Source organism: Gadus chalcogrammus, chromosome 6 (genome assembly GCF_026213295.1).
Source record: "Gadus chalcogrammus isolate NIFS_2021 chromosome 6, NIFS_Gcha_1.0, whole genome shotgun sequence".
NCBI classification, from domain to species: domain Eukaryota; kingdom Metazoa; phylum Chordata; class Actinopteri; order Gadiformes; family Gadidae; genus Gadus; species Gadus chalcogrammus.
The window spans coordinates 445,960-465,905 of record NC_079417.1 but is presented as its reverse complement, the minus strand read 5'-3'; the positions used below and the strand labels follow the sequence as shown (position 1 = coordinate 465,905).

The 19,946-nt window shown below is 56.2% G+C and overlaps 1 protein-coding gene across 1 annotated transcript in view; it reads right to left on the bottom strand.

Annotated features, from left to right (window-relative positions):
• The window catches only part of si:ch211-1i11.3 (mitogen-activated protein kinase kinase kinase 5), a 35,783-nt gene extending 15,847 nt beyond the window's left edge, over positions 1 to 19,936 (bottom strand). Inside the window, exons 1-19 of the mRNA XM_056592803.1 lie at positions 19,490 to 19,936; positions 19,028 to 19,173; positions 18,539 to 18,720; positions 16,380 to 16,548; positions 14,947 to 15,053; positions 13,650 to 13,820; positions 12,621 to 12,733; positions 12,179 to 12,338; positions 10,735 to 10,885; positions 10,247 to 10,351; positions 10,024 to 10,073; positions 6,948 to 7,043; positions 6,693 to 6,777; positions 5,904 to 6,037; positions 5,396 to 5,523; positions 3,108 to 3,244; positions 2,650 to 2,755; positions 1,244 to 1,401; positions 50 to 245 (exon numbers count right to left, since the gene is read on the bottom strand). Coding sequence (XP_056448778.1) covers positions 50 to 245; positions 1,244 to 1,401; positions 2,650 to 2,755; positions 3,108 to 3,244; positions 5,396 to 5,523; positions 5,904 to 6,037; positions 6,693 to 6,777; positions 6,948 to 7,043; positions 10,024 to 10,073; positions 10,247 to 10,351; positions 10,735 to 10,885; positions 12,179 to 12,338; positions 12,621 to 12,733; positions 13,650 to 13,820; positions 14,947 to 15,053; positions 16,380 to 16,548; positions 18,539 to 18,720; positions 19,028 to 19,173; positions 19,490 to 19,802 — 2,707 coding nt within the window. The 5' untranslated portion in view covers positions 19,803 to 19,936. The remainder of the gene's footprint in view (positions 1 to 49; positions 246 to 1,243; positions 1,402 to 2,649; positions 2,756 to 3,107; positions 3,245 to 5,395; positions 5,524 to 5,903; positions 6,038 to 6,692; positions 6,778 to 6,947; positions 7,044 to 10,023; positions 10,074 to 10,246; positions 10,352 to 10,734; positions 10,886 to 12,178; positions 12,339 to 12,620; positions 12,734 to 13,649; positions 13,821 to 14,946; positions 15,054 to 16,379; positions 16,549 to 18,538; positions 18,721 to 19,027; positions 19,174 to 19,489) is intronic.
• Between the last annotated feature and the right edge of the window lie 10 nt (positions 19,937 to 19,946).

Here is a 19,946-nt window from a genome sequence, read left to right as displayed (position 1 = left end):
AGAGGAGGAGGAGGAGGAGGGGAGGAGAGTAGAGGAGGAGCCTCCTCACCTGAGGGGGCCTCCCTGGGCTCCTGCTCGTGGGGTGGGCCGGCGCGCCTCCTGGAGGAGACGAGGAAGAGGTCCCGGAGGAGGAGCTTGGCGGTGGCGCGGTGGTGGGGGTCGGGCTCGAAGCAGCCCATGATGAAGGTCTTCGCCTGGGAGGACATGCTCTCTGGGACCCGCGGGTGGATCTTAAACATCCCCACCTAGAGGGGGTGAGACAGGCAGTCAGTGAGACAGGCAGAGTCAGTGAGACAGGCAGAGTCGGTGAGACAGGCAGAGTCAGGGAGACAGGCAGAGTCAGTGAGACAGGCAGAGTCAGTGGGACAGGCAGAGTCAGTGAGACAGGCAGAGTCAGAGAGACAAGCAGAGTCAGTGAGACAGGCAGAGTCAGTGAGACAGGCAGAGTCGGTGAGACAGGCAGAGTCGGTGAGACAGGCAGAGTCAGTGAGACAGGCAGAGTCAGTGAGACAGGCAGAGTCAGTGGGACAGGCAGAGTCAGGGAGACAGGCACTCAGTGAGACAGGCAGAGTCAGTGAGACAGGCAGAGTCAGGGAGACAGGCAGAGTCAGTGAGACAGACAGAGTCAGGGAGACAGGCACTCAGTGAGACAGGCAGAGTCAGGGAGACAGGCACTCAGTGAGACAGGTAGTCAGTGAGACAGGCAGTCAGGGAGACAGGCAGAGTCAGGGAGACCGGCAGAGTCAGTGAGACAGGCAGAGTCAGTGAGACAGGCAGTCAGTGAGACAGGCAGTCAGGGAGACAGGCAGAGTCAGTAAGACAGACAGAGTCAGTGAGACAGGCAGAGTCAGGGAGACAGGCAGCCAGTGAGACAGGCAGAGTCAGTGAGACAGGAAGAGTCAGTGAGACAGGAAGAGTCAGTGAGACAGACGGAGTCAGGCAGACAGACAGACAGACAGACAGACAGACAGACCAGGACAGTCAGGCAGGCAGGCAGACAGGCAGACAGACAGACAGACAGACAGACAGACAGACAGACAGACAGACAGACATTCAGCAGCCAGACAGGCAAACAGACAGACAGACAGACAGACAGACAGACAGACAGACAGACAGACTGACAGACTGACAGGCAGCAGACAGGCGGACAGACAGACAGACAGACAGACAGACAGACTGACAGACTGACAGACTGACAGGCAGCAGACAGGCGGACAGACAGACAGACAGACAGGGAGCAGACCTTGAACATGGCGGCCTGGGGGCTGCCCAGCTCGTGGAAGGGGGGCTTCCCGGTGGCCATCTCTATGATGGTGCAGCCCAGGGACCAGATGTCCGCCGGCTTGCCGTAGCCCCGCGGGCCCTGGTCGATGATCTCAGGAGCCATGTACTGCAGGGTCCCTGAGGGAGAGCACCGTCAGCCTCCACCCTCTGGACCTCCACCCTCTGGACCCCCACCCTCCACCCTCTGGGCCTCCACCCTCTGGACCCCCACCCTCCACCCTCTGGACCTCCACCCTCTGGACCCCCACCCTCCACCCTCTGGACCTCCACCCTCTGGACCCCCACCCTCCACCCTCTGGACCCCCACCCTCCACCCTCTGGGCCCCCACCCTCAACCCTCCGGACCTCCACCCTCTGGACCTCCACCCTCTGGACCCCCACCCTTCACCCTCTGGACGCCCACCCTCCACCCTCTGGACCTCCACCCTCCACCCTCTGGACCTCCACCCTCTGGACCCCCACCCTCCACCCTCTGGACCCCCACCCTCCAGCCTCTGGACCACCACTCTCTGGACCCCCACCCTCCACCCTCTGTACCACCACCCTCCACCCTCTGGACCACCACTCTCTGGACCCCCACCCTCCACCCTCTGTACCACCACCCTCCACCCTCTGGACCACCACTCTCTGGACCCCCACCCTCCACCCTCTGGACCACCACTCTCCACCCTCTGGACCACCACCCACCACCCTCCACCCTCTGGACAACCACCCACCACCCTCCACCCTCTGGACCACCACCCTACACCCAAAACGTGGAAGGGAGGAGGTGAAGGTGTAAGGGAGCAGGTTGATGAAGGGAGGAGGAGGAGGAGGTGAACTGAAGGAGGAGTGGGAGAAGGAGGAGGAGGAGGAGGAGGAGGAGGGAGGAGGAGGAGGAGGAGGAGGAGGAGGAGGAGGGGGAGGAGGAGGAGGAGGACGGGGAGGAGGAGGAGGAGGAGGAGGAGGAGGAGGAGGAGGAGGAGGAGGAGGAGGAGGAGGAGGAGGACGGGGAGGAGGAGGAGGGGGAGGAGGAGGAGGAGGAGGAGGAGGAGGAGGAGGAGGAGGAGAAGGGGGAGGAGGAGGAGGAGGAGGAGTGGGAGGAGGAGGAGGAGGAGGAGGAGGAGGAGGAGGAGGAGGAGGAGGAGGAGGAGGACGGGGAGGAGGAGGAGGAGGAGGAGGAGGAGGAGGAGGAGGAGGAGAGAGGAGGAGGAGGAGGAGGACGGGGAGGAGGAGGAGGAGGTGAACTGAAGGAGGAGTGGGAGAAGGAGGAGGAGGAGGAGGAGGAGGAGGAGGAGGAGGAGGTGGACTGAAGGAGGAGTGGGAGAAGGAGGAGGAGGAGGAGGAGGGAGGAGGAGGAGGAGGAGGAGGAGGAGGAGGGCTCACCGGTGAAGGTCTCGGTGCAGGGGTTGATGCCCGCCAGGCGCTTGGACGTCCCGAAGTCGGAGATCTTCAGGATCCCGCTGTAGGTGTTGATCAGCACATTGTCTCCCTGAACACACACACACACACACACACACACACACACACACACACACACACACACACACACACACACACACACCACACACACACACACACACACACACACACACACACACACACACAAGGCGGGTGAGTGGTTCGAAGCGAATGAGCTGCTCTTGGTTCCTCCTAGTTGGGGACCTGTTGTACAGGACAGGCAGCAGAGAGGAGGAGAGGAGAGGAGAGGAGAGGAGAGGAGAGGAGAGGAGGAGGAGGAGAGGAGAGGAGAGGAGAGGAGAGGAGGAGGACAGGAGAGGAGAGGAGAGGAAAGGATGAGGAGAGGAGAGGAAAGGAGGAGAGGAGAGGAGACCAACCCCTACCTTGATGTCTCGGTGGACGATCTGGTTGTCATGGAGATAGAGGAGGCCCTGCAGGATCTGTTTGGTGTAGAAGACGACGGTGGCCTCGTTGTCCTTCAGAGGACCCCACTTAGAGCGCAGGAGGGAGGAGAGGCTGCCTGAAGGAGCAGAGAGACAGGAGTCAGGAGGAGGAGGAGAAAGGAGTAGAGAGACAGGATTCAGGAGGAGGAGGAGGAGAGAGGAGCAGGAGGAGGAGGAGGAGGAGGAGAGAGGAGGAGGAGAGAGGAGAGAGGAGGAGAGAGGAGAGAGGAGCAGAGAGAGAGAGGAGGAGAGGAGAGAGGAGAGAGGAGGAGGAGGAGGAGGAGAGAGGAGCAGAGAGACAGGATTCAGGAGGAGGAGGAGGAGAGAGGAGGAGGAGAGAGGAGGAGGAGAGAGGAGCAGAGAAGAGGAGAGAGGAGTCAGGAGAAGAGAGGAGTCAGGGGAAGAGAGGAGAGAGGAGTCAGGAGAAGTAGGAGGAATATTTGAATAAAGGAAACACCTTGACAGCGACCAATCATAAAGCAGCTTTAAGATCACATGTTTGGTAACAGAGGACTAGCATAATATATTCCTCAAGAATGTTTTAACAGTTCCACTGTTTAACCACTAGGGGGCAGCAGACTCAACGCTGTGGTCATGTGAAGCTTCACTTGTAGACTGAAGGAGCAGTTGATGTGCAAGCTGCTCCTTCATCTGCTCCGGCCCCCCCCCCCCCCCCGGCCCCACCCCCATCTGGCTCACCGGGCGCCACTGATGTGTCACGGCTCTGGTTGCTCTGCCAGTCTGTAGGGCTGTGTGTAGGGCTGTGTGTAGGGATGTCTGTAGGGCTGTGTGTAGGGCTGTGTGTAGGGCTGTGTGTAGGGCTGTGAGGAGCTCAGAGCCTCCAGACCTCAGCTCCCTAGCAGCCAGTCTGGAGCTCTGAGCCTCCAGACCTCAGCTCCCTAGCAGCCAGTCTGGAGCTCAGAGCCTCCAGACCTCAGCTCCCTAGCAGCCAGTCTGGAGCTCAGAGCCTCCAGACCTCAGCTCCCTAGCAGCCAGTCTGGAGCTCAGAGCCTCCAGACCTCAGCTCCCTAGCAGCCAGTCTGGAGCTCAGCCTCTGCTCTGAAGGTCAAACCACTCAGAGGGCTTTGCATTCACTGAACATGCAAAGCTTCCCAGAATAAACACATGTAGCAGGATCCGGACCGACAGACTACAGACAGCCTACGGACAGAATACAGACAGACAGACAGACAGACAGACATGTTACGACCCCTCCCTTTCTGCAGCTGCTTACTTCCTGCAGGAGATGGCTGAAAGGGAGGGTCGTTAGGGCAAGTTGCTCACACCTGGCTAGGCCTCTACCCAGGGTGATATAAGCCAGCCTGGTCTCATTGTCTCTCTCTCTCTCCTAGGCTCCACGCTGCTACAGGTTGTTGGTTGTTGTTTCTTTTGATGGCTTCCTTTTACACTCAACAGCAACACACACATCTCAACTCATCCATGCACTACATTCACCACTGATGCCACTACTCTCCACACCTCATGCTATTGGTAAATATGATTGTTTAAGTGATAATAAAACCTTTCATTTATCACTTTCAACCTGACTTGTCTCCCCTCCTTGTCACATATGCTGAGCCAGTTTGTGACAGACAGAATACAGACAGACAGACAGACAGCCTACAGACAGACAGCCTACATACAGAATACAGACAGCCTACAGACAGAATACAAACAGACAGACTACAGCGCCAGGTCTAAACTTCTGCCAGGATCCAGGCAAGTAAAAATGTACCCACACTCAACCTGCACAGATAAGGCAGGGTGTGTGTGGGTACAACACACATGTCCCTCTTGTTCCAGGAAGCAAGCGCTTCCTGCATTGCAACCCTAACCCTAACACACACACACACACACACACACACACACACACACACACACACACACACACACACACACACACACACACACACACACACACACACACACACAGTTTCCTCTACAGTCTGACCACTAGCCCCTAGTGGTCAGCAGAGGGATGACAGTCCAGGCCTTCATATCCAATGAGACACATGGAGTCAGTTTAAGGTAAGAGCTCAGTCTAGTGTAAAGGTACTTCACAGAGGGATATAGGAGTCAGGTTTAGGTTAAGATTAAGTTTTAGGTTATTAAGTATCGGTAAAGATATAGTGCCGTGTTGAAGTTTATATTGATGATTGTCGATAGGACCTAGGTCAACGTCTGACTGTAACACTATCTCCAGAGGACCTAGCAGGGTGACCTCTGACCTCCAGGAACCTCCTCCATGAAGATCTTGATGAAGCCGGCCTCGCTGACGGAGCCCAGGTACTGCACGATGTTCCGGTGCTTCAGACGGCGGTGGAGAGAGATCTCCTCATGGAGGGGCTGGGAGTACCTGGGACCGGGGGGGAGTGGGTTAGGGTCTACTGGGTCTACTGGGCCTACAGGGTCTACTGGGTCTACAGGGTCTACTGGGTCTACTGGATCTACTGGGTCTACTGGGTCTACAGGGTCTACTGGGTCTACAGGGTCTACTGGGTCTACTGGGTCAACTGGGTCTACAGGGTCTACTGGGTCTACTGGGTCTACAGGGTCAACTGGGTCTACAGGGTCTACAGGGTCTACTGGGCCTACTGGGTCTACAGGGTCTTCTGGGTCTACTGGGCCTACTGGGTCTACTGGGTCTACTGGGTCTACAGGTTCGGGGGTCCCAGGGGGTCCATAGGGTCTGCCTGGTCCAGGACTAGAGGTTAAGAGGAGGCGGGGGGGTCTTACGAGCTGTCCTTCTCGGGGATCTCCTTGATGGCGATCCGGACCTGGTTACTGAGGTCCCGGCCTGCGTAGACCACCCCGTAGGTCCCCTTCCCCAGGACCACCTTCTCCCCCTCCGCAGTGGTCTCATACATGTACTGAGGGGAGAGGAGGGGGGGGGGAGGGGAGGGGAGGAGAGGGGAGGAGGAGGAGCGAGGGGAGGGGAAGGGAGGAGAGGAGAGGAGAGGAGGAGAGGGGAGGAGCGGAGAGGAGAGGAGAGGAGGAGAGGGGGGAGGGGAGGAGAGGAGGAGGAGGAGGAGAGGAGGAGAGGAGGAGAGAGGAGGAGAGAGGGGAGGGGAGGAGAGGAGAGAGAGGAGAGGAGAGGAGAGGAGGAGAGAGGGGAGGGGAGGAGAGAGGGGGGAGAGGAAAGGAGGACAGGAGGAGAGAGGAGAGGAGGAGGAGAGAGGGAGGGGAGGGGAGGGAGCAGAGGGGAGGGGAATGGATGAGAGAGGAGAGGAGAGGGGAGGGGAGGGGAGGGGAGGAGGAGAGAGGGGAGGGGAGGGAGGGGGGAGAGGAGAGGAGGACAGGAGGAGAGAGGAGAGGAGGAGGGGAGGAGGAGAGAGGGGAGGGGAGGGGAGGGGAGGGGAGGGGAGGGGAGGGGATGAGAGAGGAGAGGAGAGGGGAGGGGAGGAGAGAGGGGGATGGTTAAGATCTCCCTGGGGATGAGGAGCCCAGTGAGGAACCAGGATCAGGGTTCTCCAGAGCGACAGCAGTCCTAGAGCGGGTGGTGCTTCACGAGGAGGAGGTTCTCACCTCCAGGACCTCTCCCGTGAGGCGGTCGTGGTCCGGGGCCGCAGGCAGGGCGGACTGCAGCAGAGAGTTGACCAGCTCACAGAACCTGAGGCCCAGGCAGACATGAGGGTAAGGGCTGAGGTAACGTGGACACGGACCCACTCCCTCTCACACAGCCAGCCATGAGATGATGCAAGCACACACCACATCCCGCTGTACTGGGAAGTGCTTTGAGAAGCTTCCAGGGGGGGGCACCCTGTGAAGGGGGGGGCTCACCCTTTGCAGTGCAGCGGCGTGGGGAAGCAGAGCTGGAAGTCGTCAGAGTTGTGGTGGACGAACAGGAAGCAGCTGCGCTCATCGTTCTTAGAGACGCTGAGGAGAGGGGGAGAGGAGGGGGTGAGTGATGTGAGGTGGTGAGTGATGAGGTGGTGAGTGATATGAGGTGGTGAATGATGAGGTGGTGAGTGATGAGGTGGTGAATGATGAGGTGGTGAGTGATGAGGTGGTGAGTGATGAGGTGGTGAGTGATGAGGTGGTGAGTGATGAGGTGGTGAGTGATGAGGTGGTGAGTGATGAGGTGGTGAGTGATGAGGTGGTGAGTGATGAGGGGGTGAGTGATGTGAGGTGGTGAGTGATGAGGTGGTGAGTGATGAGGTGGTGAGTTATGAGGTGGTGAGTGATGAGGTGGTGAGTGATGAGGTGGTGAGTGATGAGGTGGTGAGTGATGAGGTGGTGAGTGATGAGGTGGTGAGTGATGTGAGGTGGTGAGTGATGAGGTGGTGAGTGATGAGGTGGTGAGTGATGTGAGGTGGTGAGTGATGTGAGGTGGTGAGTGATGTGAGGTGGTGAGTGATGAGGTGGTGAGTGATGAGGTGGTGAGTGATGAGGTGGTGAGTGATGAGGTGGTGAGTGATGAGGTGGTGAGTGATGTGAGGTGGTGAGTGATGAGGTGGTGAGTGATGAGGTGGTGAGTGATGTGAGGTGGTGAGTGATGAGGTGGTGAGTGATGAGGTGGTGAGAGATGTGAGGTGGTGAGTGATGAGGTGGTGAGTGATGAGGTGGTGAGTGATGAGGTGGTGAGTGATGTGAGGTGGTGAGTGATGTGAGGTGGTGAGTGATGTGAGGTGGTGAGTGATGAGGTGGTGAGTGATGAGGTGGTGAGTGATGTGAGGTGGTGAGTGATGTGAGGTGGTGAGTGATGAGGTGGTGAGTGATGTGAGGTGGTGAGTGATGAGGTGGTGAGTGATGAGGTGGTGAGTGATGAGGTGGTGAGTGATGTGAGGTGGTGAGTGATGAGGTGGTGAGTGATGTGAGGTGGTGAGTGATGTGAGGTGGTGAGTGATGAGGTGGTGAGTGATGTGAGGTGGTGAGTGATGAGGTGGTGAGTGATGTGAGGTGGTGAGTGATGAGGTGGTGAGTGATGAGGTGGTGAGTGATGAGGTGGTGAGTGATGAGGTGGTGAGTGATGAGGTGGTGAGAGATGTGAGGTGGTGAGTGATGAGGTGGTGAGTGATGAGGTGGTGAGTGATGAGGTGGTGAGTGATGAGGTGGTGAGTGATGTGAGGTGGTGAGTGATGTGAGGTGGTGAGTGATGAGGTGGTGAGTGATGAGGTGGTGAGTGATGTGAGGTGGTGAGTGATGTGAGGTGGTGAGTGATGTGAGGTGGTGAGTGATGTGAGGTGGTGAGTGATGAGGTGGTGAGTGATGTGAGGTGGTGAGTGATGTGAGGTGGTGAGTGATATGAGGTGGTGAGTGATATGAGGGGGTGAGTGATGTGAAGGGCTCTGGTTCTGAGTGATATGAGGTGGTGAGTGATGTGAAGGGCTCTGGTTCTGAGTAACAGGTGTGTGATCTGCTCCTCAGTGCTGATCGTTCACTCCTTCCCTGAGACTAGATGAAAACTGAGCAGGACGTTATTATGAACGAACCTCCACTACCGATCCCGGGGCCCGTCCCCGTCCCATCATTATGACGGCCAACAAAACCATTGTGTCCACTGGTCTCAGTGGGATGACCCACTGAGACCAGACTGGAAACTGAGAGTGAACCTCACAGGTCATCCTGCGCTGCCTGGGGTCACCGGCCTACCACCTCGGGCCCCCTCACGACGTCACTCTGACTGGGGCCAGCAGCCCCCCGGGCCAGGGCCCCCTCACAACGTCACTCTGCCCGGGGTCACCGGCCCCCCGGCCCCTCACGACGTCACTCTGCCTGGGGCCAGCAGCCCCCCGGCCCCCGGGCCAGGGCCCCCTCACAACGTCACTCTGCCCGGGGGCAGCGGCCCCCCGGCCCCCGGGCCAGGGCCCCCTCACGACGTCACTCTGCCTGGGGTCACCGGCCCCCCGGCCCCTCACGACGTCACTCTGCCTGGGGCCAGCAGCCCCCCGGCCCCCGGGCCAGGGCCCCCTCACAACGTCACTCTGCCCGGGGTCACCGGCCCCCCGGCCCCTCACGACGTCACTCTGCCTGGGGCCAGCGGCCCCCCGGCCCAGGCCCCCTCACGACCTCACTCTGCCTGGGGTCACCGGCCCCAGCCCCCCGACCCGTTTGCAGGATTCCTTGAGTTCATATTGTTCCGCTCACCAATCCTCCCCTTGGTGAAGCCTCTCCATAACAGGCTGCAGGTGTTCTACTGAACACCTGAGAGCATCAGAACAGGTTCTCCAGACCGCTGTGTCTACGCTGCCTTCAGTCTAACGGCCGCTGTTTACCCTTTCCCTCTGCTGGTTTACCCAGCGGTCAAAGGTCAGCTTGTGGGTAAACAAGGCAGACATGTGTCCCCGGAGAACCCAGCAAACCGGACCTAGGGAACCAGACCCAGGGAACCGGAACCAGGACCGGACCCAGTGAACCGGACCCAGGGAACCGGACCAAGGGAACCGGAACCAGGGAACTGGACCCAGGACCTGACCAAGGGAACCGGAACCAGGACCGGACCCAGGGAACTGTACCAAGGGAACCGGACCCAGGGAACCGGACCAAGGGAACCGGACCCAGGGAACTGGACCCAGGACCGGACCCAGGACCGGACCCAGGGAACCGGACCCAGGACCAGACCCAGGGAACTGTACCAAGGGAACCGGAACCAGGGAACCGGACCCAGGGAACCGGACCAAGGGAACCGGACCAAGGGAACCGGACCCAGGGAACCGGACCCAGGACCGGACCCAGGGAACCGGACCCAGGACCGGACCAAGGGAATTGGACCCAGGGAACCGGACCCAGGACCGGACCAAGGGAACCGGACCAAGGACCGGGCCCAGGGAACCGGACCCAGGGAACCGGACCCAGGGAACCGGACCCAGGACCTGGAGGAGCCTGCAGTGATAACAGAGCTGATGTCAGACGTTACCTGACGACTCTGATGGAGGAGGCAGGGAAGGACCAGCGGTGGAGACCTTTCTGTGGAGACACAAGGGATAGACAAATCAACAAACACACACACACACACACACACACCATCACAAACAGAGAGACAAACACACACACACAGACACAGACACAGACACACAGACAGACAGACAGACAGACAGACAGACAGACAGACAGACAGACAGACAGACAGACAGACAGACCTCCAGCGGGGTGACATGCTGGAGCTGGAGGGTTCTGCTCTGGTCCTCCTCGCTCACGCTGACCACCGCTGGCTGCAGCACCTTGGTGGGCTCCAGGATGAGGACCTGAAAGAGGACACTCCTTTAGGAACACAGAGGTGAGGCCACACCCCTACGGCCCCTGGCGTCCAAACACACCCCTTAAAAAGAGATTTAGCTTGTAGACTTCAACAATGCCTTAACTTAGTTTATAGTTGTAACTAGGACACATTAAGTTGATGTAAAAACTCTTAGTCTGACTGATGAGAAATGAGCTGTTGAGCTGAGCGGCACAAATAACTCCTCGCCTTCAAACCAGCTGTCAACGACTAATTTGGAGTAACTCGGTAAAACAAACGGTACAAGCTCTCCTCTGACTTCCAGCACAACAAGCTCCATGAGGCCTCCGATGGGACCAGGACCAGGGACCAGGACCAGGACCAGGACCAGGACCAGGACCAGGTTCTTACCGGGCAGCGGTCCGTGGAGACAGTGGGTTTGCAGGCTTGGAGGTGGAGCTCCATCCAGAAGTTGACCGTGTCCTGCTTAGGGGAGCGGAGTTGTGGCGGCTTGGCGAACTGTCTGTAGATGATGTAGGTCTCCATGATGGAGCCCACGTACCTGAACACCGAGAAACCACCAAACCATCAAAACCATCAAAACCATCAAAACCATCAAAACCACCACAACGCCAATCAGCCTCGGACCTCGGTCTCACATTCCATTCGCTCCCCAACCCCGGCCCAAATCAGAGGCATTAGTGTCACCTACCAGTGATCTGGGTGTAACCTACCAGTGATCTGGGTGTAACCTACCAGTGATCTGGGTGTAACCTACCAGTGATCTGGGTGTAACCTACCAGGTAATCTGAGTGTAACCTACCAGTGATCTGAGTGTAACCTACCAGGTAATCTGAGTGTAACCTACCAGGTAATCTGGGTGTAACCTACCAGGTAATCTGAGTGTAACCTACCAGTGATCTGAGTGTAACCTACCAGGTAATCTAAGGCCCTGTCCACACGAAGCCGAAACGAAGATCGAAACCGGAACGGTTTCGATCAATCCGGTTTCGGAGTATCTCCGTAAAGACAGAGTCAAGCGAAACCGGGTAGATCTGTAGAAACGCTGTAGTACACATGCCAGGCCCATAAGGGGCGCTGCTTCTGCTACAGAAATCCAGAAGAAAATTAAATAAGAAGAGGCGAGCATGCGCATAAAGGCTGCCCCCCGAACCACTAACAACACAAACAAACAGTCAGTCAACAGTCTCAATAAATAATAGCTTAGCAACCCAACAAGGGACATGACCTGCTGCAGAACGATTACAAGCCTGTAGTCCGCCATCAGCTTTTTTGTTGTGAGTTCTGTGACTCCGCGGGCTTAACAGTCATTGGCTAGAGGGTCGAGGGATGGGGCGATGACGTCATGGTTTACGGTTTCAGTCGGTTTCAGGCGTCCACACGAATCCAAAACGAAACCGGGTAGATTTGAAACCACCTCCGAGGGTGGTTTCAGAAGTATACGGTTTCGGTCAGCGGATTCACCGGCTTCGTGTGGACGGAAGGCCGAACCGTACAAGACCTTTGCGGTTTCACCATGAAATCGGCTTTGTGTGGACGGGGCCTAAATGTAACCTACCAGGTCATCTGAGTGTAATTTACCAGGTAATCTGAATGTAGTGATCAAGTCATTTTAGTGTAGTGAGAAGGTAATCCCAGTGTAGTGAGCAGGTAATCCCAGTGTAGTGAGCAGGTAATCCCAGTGTAGTGAGCAGGTAATCCCAGTGTGGTGAGCAGGTAATCCCTGTGTAGTGAGCAGGTAATCCCAGTGTAGTGAGCAGGTAATCCCAGTGTAGTGAGAAGGTAATCCCAGTGTGTACCATATAAGAAGACCATATGATGTTAGGTTATTCACCAGATGGGAGCGTTGAGGCGGTAGAGTTTTTCCGAGGCCTCGATCACCTTCTTGTGGTCGTTGGCCAGGATGCTGGCGCCCAGATACAGACCCACGTCCCAATAGTCCTGCATTTTCTCCAGGCTGCCCTTCCTCCCCAACAGGCTGCTCAGGGTCACACCTGGGGGAGGGAGGGAGGAGGGGAGGGAGGGAGGGAGGAGGGGAGAATGGGAGGGAGGGAGGGAGGGGAGGGAGGAGGGGAGGGAGGGAGGGAGGGAGGGAGGGAGGGAGGGAGGGAGGGAGGGGGGGAGGGGAGGGAGGGGGAAGGTTCATTCACAAACAAGGTAATTTCGTTTTTTTACAATATGATGACGGATATTAGTTTACAAAAAACCTATTGTGCAAAGAATCCTGAAAGACCACATGTATGTTAGGTTGACAGCAGACAGAAGCAACAGAGCACCTATCTTGCGGAGTTCGATGGACGTGTCGAACTCGTGGCCGGCTGCCATCAGGAGAACCACGTTATGGATCCCAGAGTGGAGGCTGGGCTCCACCTCAAAGGCCTTCCCGTACCTACAGACAGACAGACAGACAGACAGACAGCCAGACAGACAGACAGAGATAAAGACAGAGATAAAGACAGACAGACAGACAGACAGACAGACAGACAGACAGACAGACAGACAGACAGACAGACAGACAGACAGAGAGATTCAGTTGCGTTCCTCCAAGTTCACTTGTTTATGTTGAAATAGTTTGTACTAGGCAGCACACACACACACACACACACACATACACACACACACACATTTGCGTGGGAACCTCCTTGTTGTGGGAGATTGGGGGCCGGGGGGGGGGGGGGCTGGACTCCTCAGGGGGAAGTTATTTTTGGGCCTTAGCTCGTCCAAGGCTGTTACATGTAAACGATAAATAATCAGAATGCCAAAATCATAGATGGTTCAGTTGCCACCTGTTGTCGAACATCACACACATGATGAAGCTGCATGCGGCGCATGATGTGAAGAAAACCACCCGTCATCTAGCTGGTCAATGGAAGGCCTCTCGACACAACATTAGCCCAGCGCTAGCCCCGTGCTAGCCGAGGGCTAGCCCAGCTGGTCGTACCAGTAGCAGGCTAGCACAGGGCTAGTGGCGGGTCGTACCAGTAGCAGGCTAGCCCAGCTGGTCGTACCATTAGCAGGCTAGCACAGGGCTAGTGGCGGGTCGTACCAGTAGCAGGCTAGCCCAGCTGGTCGTACCAGTAGCAGGCTAGCACAGGGCTAGTGGCGGGTCGTACCAGTAGCAGGCTAGCCCAGTGGGTCGTACCAGTAGCAGGCTAGCACAGGGCTAGTGGCGGGTCGTACCAGTAGCAGGCTAGCCCAGCTGGTCGTACCAGTAGCAGGCTAGCACAGGGCTAGTGGCGGGTCGTACCAGTAGCAGGCTAGCCCAGTGGTTCGTACCAGTAGCAGGCTAGCCCAGTGGGTCGTACCAGTAGCAGGCCTGATCTCGGCTGCTGTGGTCGCTGAAGCCGGAGCTGATGAAGGCGTCCTTGTAGATGCGGCCACACATGCAGTAGGCGTCGGACGCCGCGCGGTCCTCCGAGCCGACCATGGGCAGGATCACGCTCAGGGCCCGGGCGCGGTCCCCTGGCCCGTTCCTCCTGTGGACACAACGGGCTCAGGTTAGGGGGTCCCGGGTTCAATCCCCAGCAGTAGGCCTCCCAGAGGCCCACTGTGACCCTCCCTCACTGTGGGGGACACGGGGGTAAAGATAAACTACAGGGAACCCAAATCTACCAGCAGAGAGGAGAGGAGACAGGAGAGAGAGGAGAGAGGAGAGGAGAGGAGAAAGGAGAGAGGAGAGGAGAGAGAGGAGAGAGAGAGAGGAGAGGAGAGGAGAGAGAGGAGAGAGAGGAGAGGAGGAGAGGAGGAGAGAGAGGAGAGGAGGAGAGAGGTGAGGAGGAGAGAGGGGAGAGAGGAGAGAGAGAGGAGAGAGGAGAGGAGAGAGAGGAGAGAGAGAGAGGAGGAGAGGAGAGAGAGAGAGGAGAGAGGAGAGAGGGGAGAGAGAGAGAGGAGAGAGAGGAGAGAGGAGAGAGGAGAGGAGGAGAGAGAGGAGAGGAGAGAGAGGAGAGAGGAGAGAGGAGAGGAGAGAGAGGAGAGGAGAGAGAGGAGAGAGAGAGAGGAGAGGAGAGGGGAGAGAGGAGGAGAGAGAGGAGAGGAGAGGGGAGAGAGGAGAGAGAGAGAGGAGAGAGAGGAGAGAGAGGAGAGGAGAGAGAGAGGAGAGGAGGAGAGAGAGAGGAGAGGAGGAGAGAGGTGAGGAGAGAGGAGAGAGGAGAGAGAGGAAAGAGAGGAGGAGAGAGGTGAGGAGAGGAGAGGAGAGGGGAGAGAGAGGAGAGAGGAGAGAGGGGAGAGGGGAGAGAGCAGAGGAGGGAGGGGAGAGGGGAGAGGGGAGAGGGGAGAGAGCAGAGGAGGGAGGAGAGAGCAGAGGAGGGAGGAGAGAGCAGAGGAGGGAGGAGAGAGGAGAGAGAGGAGAGGGGAGAGAGCAGAGGAGGGAGGAGAGAGCAGAGGAGGGAGGAGAGAGCAGAGGAGGGAGGAGAGAGCAGAGGAGAGAGGAGAGAGGAGAGAGGGGAGAGGGGAGAGAGCAGAGGAGGGAGGAGAGAGGAGAGAGGGGAGAGGGGAGAGAGCAGAGGAGGGAGGAGAGAGCAGAGGAGGGAGGAGAGAGCAGAGGAGGGAGCCCCTGTACCAACCTGTAGTTCGGGTTAGGGAGCTCTGGTGGGGGTGAGGTACCTGTTGAGGGCGAAGACGTAGTGGAACTTGATGTTGTCGTTGGCTGCCACCTTGCTCATGGGCAGGGTCGAGAGAGTCTCAACCAGCTTGATGATCGCATCGTAGTCCTGGACAGCAGAAGACAGTGTGTTACCAGTACATGGTGGTGTATTACCAGTACATGGTGGTGTATTACCAGTACATTGTGGCGTTACCAGTACATGGTGGTGTATTACCAGTACATGGTGGTGCATTACCAGTACATGGTGGTGTATTACCAGTACATGGTGGTGTATTACCAGTACATGGTGGTGTATTACCAGTACATGGTGGTGTTACCAGTACATGGTGGTGTATTACCAGTACATGGTGGTGTATTACCAGTACATTGTGGTGTTACCAGTACATTGAGGTGTTACCAGTACATGGTGGTGTATTACCAGTACATGGTGGTGTATTACCAGTACATTGTGGTGTTACCAGTACATGGAGGTGTTACCAGTACATGGTGGTGTATTACCAGTACATGGTGGTGTGTTACCAGTACATGGTGGTGTGTTACCAGTACATGGTGGTGTATTACCAGTACATGGAGGTGTTACCAGTACATGGTGGTGTATTACCAGCACATGGAAGTGTTACCAATATATGGAGGTGGATGCTGTCTCAGCCCTGACACTCTGATTGGACGGTCACCAGGATGCTGTCCCAGCCCTGACACTCTGATTGGACGGTCACCAGGATGCTGTCTCAGCCCTGACACTCTGATTGGACGGTCACCAGGATGCTGTCTCAGCCCTGACACTCTGATTGGACGGTCACCAGGATGCTGTCTCAGCCCTGACACTCTGATTGGACGGTCACCAGGATGCTGTCTAAGACAGGACACTCTGATTGGACGGTCACCAGGATGCTGTCTCAGCCCTGACACTCTGATTGGACGGTCACCAGGATGCTGTCTAAGACAGGACACTCTGATTGGACGGTCACCAGGATGCTGTCTCAGCCCTGACACTCTGATTGGACCGTCACCAGGATGCTGTCTCAGCCCTGACACTCTGATTGGACGGTCACCAGGATGCTGTCTCAGCCCTGACACTCTGATTGGACGGTCACCAGGATGCTGTCTCAGCCCTGACACTCTGATTGGACGGTCACCAGGATGCTGTCTCAGCCCTGACACTCTGATTGGACGGTCACCAGGATGCTGTCTCAGCCCTGACACCCTGATTGGACTGTCACCAGGATGCTGTCTCAGCCCTGACACTCTGATTGAACGGTCACCAGGATGCTGTCTCAGCCCTGACACTCTGATTGGACGGTCACCAGGATGCTGTCTCAGCCCTGACACTCTGATTGGACGGTCACCAGGATGCTGTCTCAGCCCTGACACCCTGATTGGTGGGTCCGCAGGCTGTGACAGACAGAGCCTCTGATTGGCCCAGGAGGCTGACCTGGACGTCGCGGTAGGACAGCAGCAGGTTGATGATGATGTCGGGCGTCAGCAGGTCCACGGTGTCCAGACGGTTCTGGATCCGGGACAGCTCCTGGCTCAGCTGGGCCCCGGTGAACCGCTCCCGGGCCGTCCGGATCTCCAGACGCACCGACTCCCGGAAGTACTCACTAGACCAGGACCAGAACAGGGTTAGTCCTCAGTCCTGTAGACCACGTACAGAACCAGGACCAGAACAGAGTCAGTCCTCAGTCCTGTAGACCCCCTCTAGACCAGGGCCAGAACAGAGTCAGTCCTCAATCCTGTAGACCACGTACAGAACCAGGACCAGAACAGAGTCAGTCCTCAGTCCTGTAGACCCCCTCTAGACCAGGGCCAGAACAGAGTCAGTCCTCAATCCTGTAGACCACGTACAGAACCAGGACCAGAACAGAGTCAGTCCTCAGTCCTATAGACCCCCTCTAGACCAGGACCAGAACAGAGTCAGTCCTCAGTCCTGTAGACCACGTACAGAACCAGGTCCCAAGGAGGGAGAGGTCCAGCTCCCTACTGGGACGCTATGAACCCACAACCTTGGGTCCAGCCCGCTAGAGACTAGACCACCATGCTGAGCTGGTCCTACGCTTCTGGACCCTCTGACCTGGTCTGTGTGTTATGGGCAGGGGGGGGGGGGGGGGGGGTCGGACCTGGTCTGTGTGTTATGGGGCGGGGGGGGGGGGGGGCTGTGTGTTATTCATTTCATCTAACCTTTATTTATACTCCAAAGATCAATTGGGGGGTGACCCTCATTTGCAATGAAGTCGAGTCCAACAAATGCAAAGAAAAAACAACAATAAATACACACTATGCAATGCAAAAACATCAACAGCTGATAAAGAGAAAATTTAAAATACAATTTGAACATTTACACAGAGATGTAGAATTGGCTGGAATTAAAATGAAATAAGTGACATAGCTTAATTAAAACAGTTACAGGTAGAGTTTGGCAGATTTAAGATAATATGTCTAAATTGGTTCGAGGATATGGAGGTATTCATTTTAATTTGTGGCTGTAAGTTGTTCTAGGAGTTGGGGACACTGAAGCTAAAAGCTGTCCTTCCAAGCTCAGACCTGGCTTGAGGAACATGAGGAATGAGCAAGACAGTGGAGCGCGTCTGACATAGCACATCTGAAATTTGCAGCATTACAGTCAAAGAATGAGGAAGCTTCCCGGACAGGGCTTTATAAATAAAAATGTGCCATATGCGTCACGTCTTCGTTTAAGGGAGGACCACCCAGCCTTTCCATATAAGACACAACGGGTTGTGTCAGAGGCATCTCCTGTGATGAACCTTACAGCAGAGTGAAAAACCCTTGTCCAGGTGTTAAAGACATGAACGTGCTGCATGCCGAATAACTACGTCACCGTAATCAGAGACAGACATGAAAACGGTCTCAATAATCCTTTTCCTACTCAATAAAGGGAAGGTGGTTTTGTTTTAGCAAGTTTTTTGTCGCAATCGACATACACGATTTTTTATGTGAAAATTAAAAGTGACTTTATCATCTATCCAGATGCCAAGATATTTCTATTCTGTGTCTCTTTCGATTAAAAATCCATTCTTTGTAAAAATATTGAAATCATCGGAATTTGTAGTTCTTTCTAAGGAGAAGCACGTATATTTTGTTTGACTGTATTAAGAACAAGCCTGGGGTCCACCAGACAGTCCCGCAGGGTGTTCAAAGAGCTCTGTAGGTTCTGAATAGATGGGTGCACCGAATCCGAAATGCAATACAGTACTGCGTCATCAGCCTACAGATGGGCGTGACAGTTCGGTAGCGATGAAACAATGTTACTGATATAAATTGTGAATAGCACTGCACCAGCTGGACCCATATTGAGCCCTGTGGGACACCATTTGTAACTGTTAAACCTCAGATTGGTAGCTTCCTAATTGAACTGATAGTTGCCTATCAGACAGATAATCGCTGAACCTGCCACAAGCAGAATGATCAAAACCATAAGCAGCCTGTATAAGACCAACTGGAGTTCAAAGGCCTCCAAAGATCAATAGAAGAGCTGCACAGTGCTTCTCCTTGTCTAACGCTGTAACCATGTTGTTTACAACCACAGCGACAGCAGAGACAGTACTGTGGCCTGTGTTATGGGGGGGGGCTGACCTGGTCTGGACGTTGAGCCCCTCCAGCAGGGACACCAGCCGCTCCACCAGGGGGGTCAGCAGCGGCTCCATGGTGAGGCTGATGAGCTCCTCCAGACCCCTCATCAGGCCCACGTCACAGGCCAGCACCCGGCCCCCCGGAGACACCACGTAGGGGATGAAGGTGTAGGACCCACACTGCTCCTACACACAGGGACACACACACACACACACACACACACACACACACACAGGGACACACACACAGGGACACACACACACACACACAGGGACACACACACACACACACACACACACACACACACACACACACCAGTTCACTCTTACTGAACTGATCTCTTGTGAAGTCTGATCTTAATTAACCCTGATCTAAGTGAACCCTGATCTTAGTGAATCTGATCTCTTAGTCAACGCTGATCCCTTAGTGATCTCTTGTGTTCGGCGTGTTGCTGTGGCTCGCCGCCAGCTCTGACGTGGAGCGGTTGTTTACCTTGATAGCGTGGACGTCGCTTTTGCTTTTGGATTTATAACAGTACAGGATGACGTTGTTGGTCATGCTGAAGCTCTCCCGCACGCCGAGGTGGTAGAACAGGGACGGCTGGCAGAAGGTGTCGCTCATCTCAACCACCGCCACGTCTGTGGAACAACAAGCGGACAGTGAGAAGTTCTGCCTGGGTCTGGGCACGTCCCGGGACAATGAGAAGGTCCCGGGAGAAGGTTCTGGGCCCGTCCCGGGACAGCAAGAAGGTCCCGGGACAGTGAGATGGTTCTGGACTCGTCCCGGGACAGTAAGAAGGTCCTATGTTCGATCCGGGACAGCAAGAAGGTCCAAGGCTCGATCTGGGACAGTGACAAGGTTCTGGACTCGTTCCGGGACAGTAAGAAGGTCCTATAGGCTCGTCCCGGGACAGTGGGAAGGTCTGTTGCCTTCCGAGCGCAGGTCTCAACTTGCCTGCGTTGTAGAAACTATCCAGGATGTCGGTGGTGCCCAGAGAGATCCTCTCGAAGGAGATGGTCTTGAACACGGCGTGGACGTCAGCGCAGGCTTCCTTCAGACACTTGAGGGACAGGTTCTCCTCGGTCTGCGGCAGCGATGCGTCCTGGATCAGGATATAGGCCACTGACAGAGCCCGGCTGGGACCCCGTGGGGACGGGGGCGCCTTGCTGAACCCCGGGGCATCCTGACACAGACCTCCGGCCGAAACCCACACAGGGTCCTTCCTCTTCACCTCGTGGAGGCTCATCCGCCTGCCGGACGTGTACATGTTCCCGATCAGCTCAAACGAGCCGTCCAGACGACATTAAACTCTTAGTTTAGAACGCCGTGAGCAGAGCCGTCCCAGGTGAGCCGAGGTGACAAGACTCAGCTCCTCCAGACACGCCCTGTTCTCTGGTTACTTTCAGGGAGT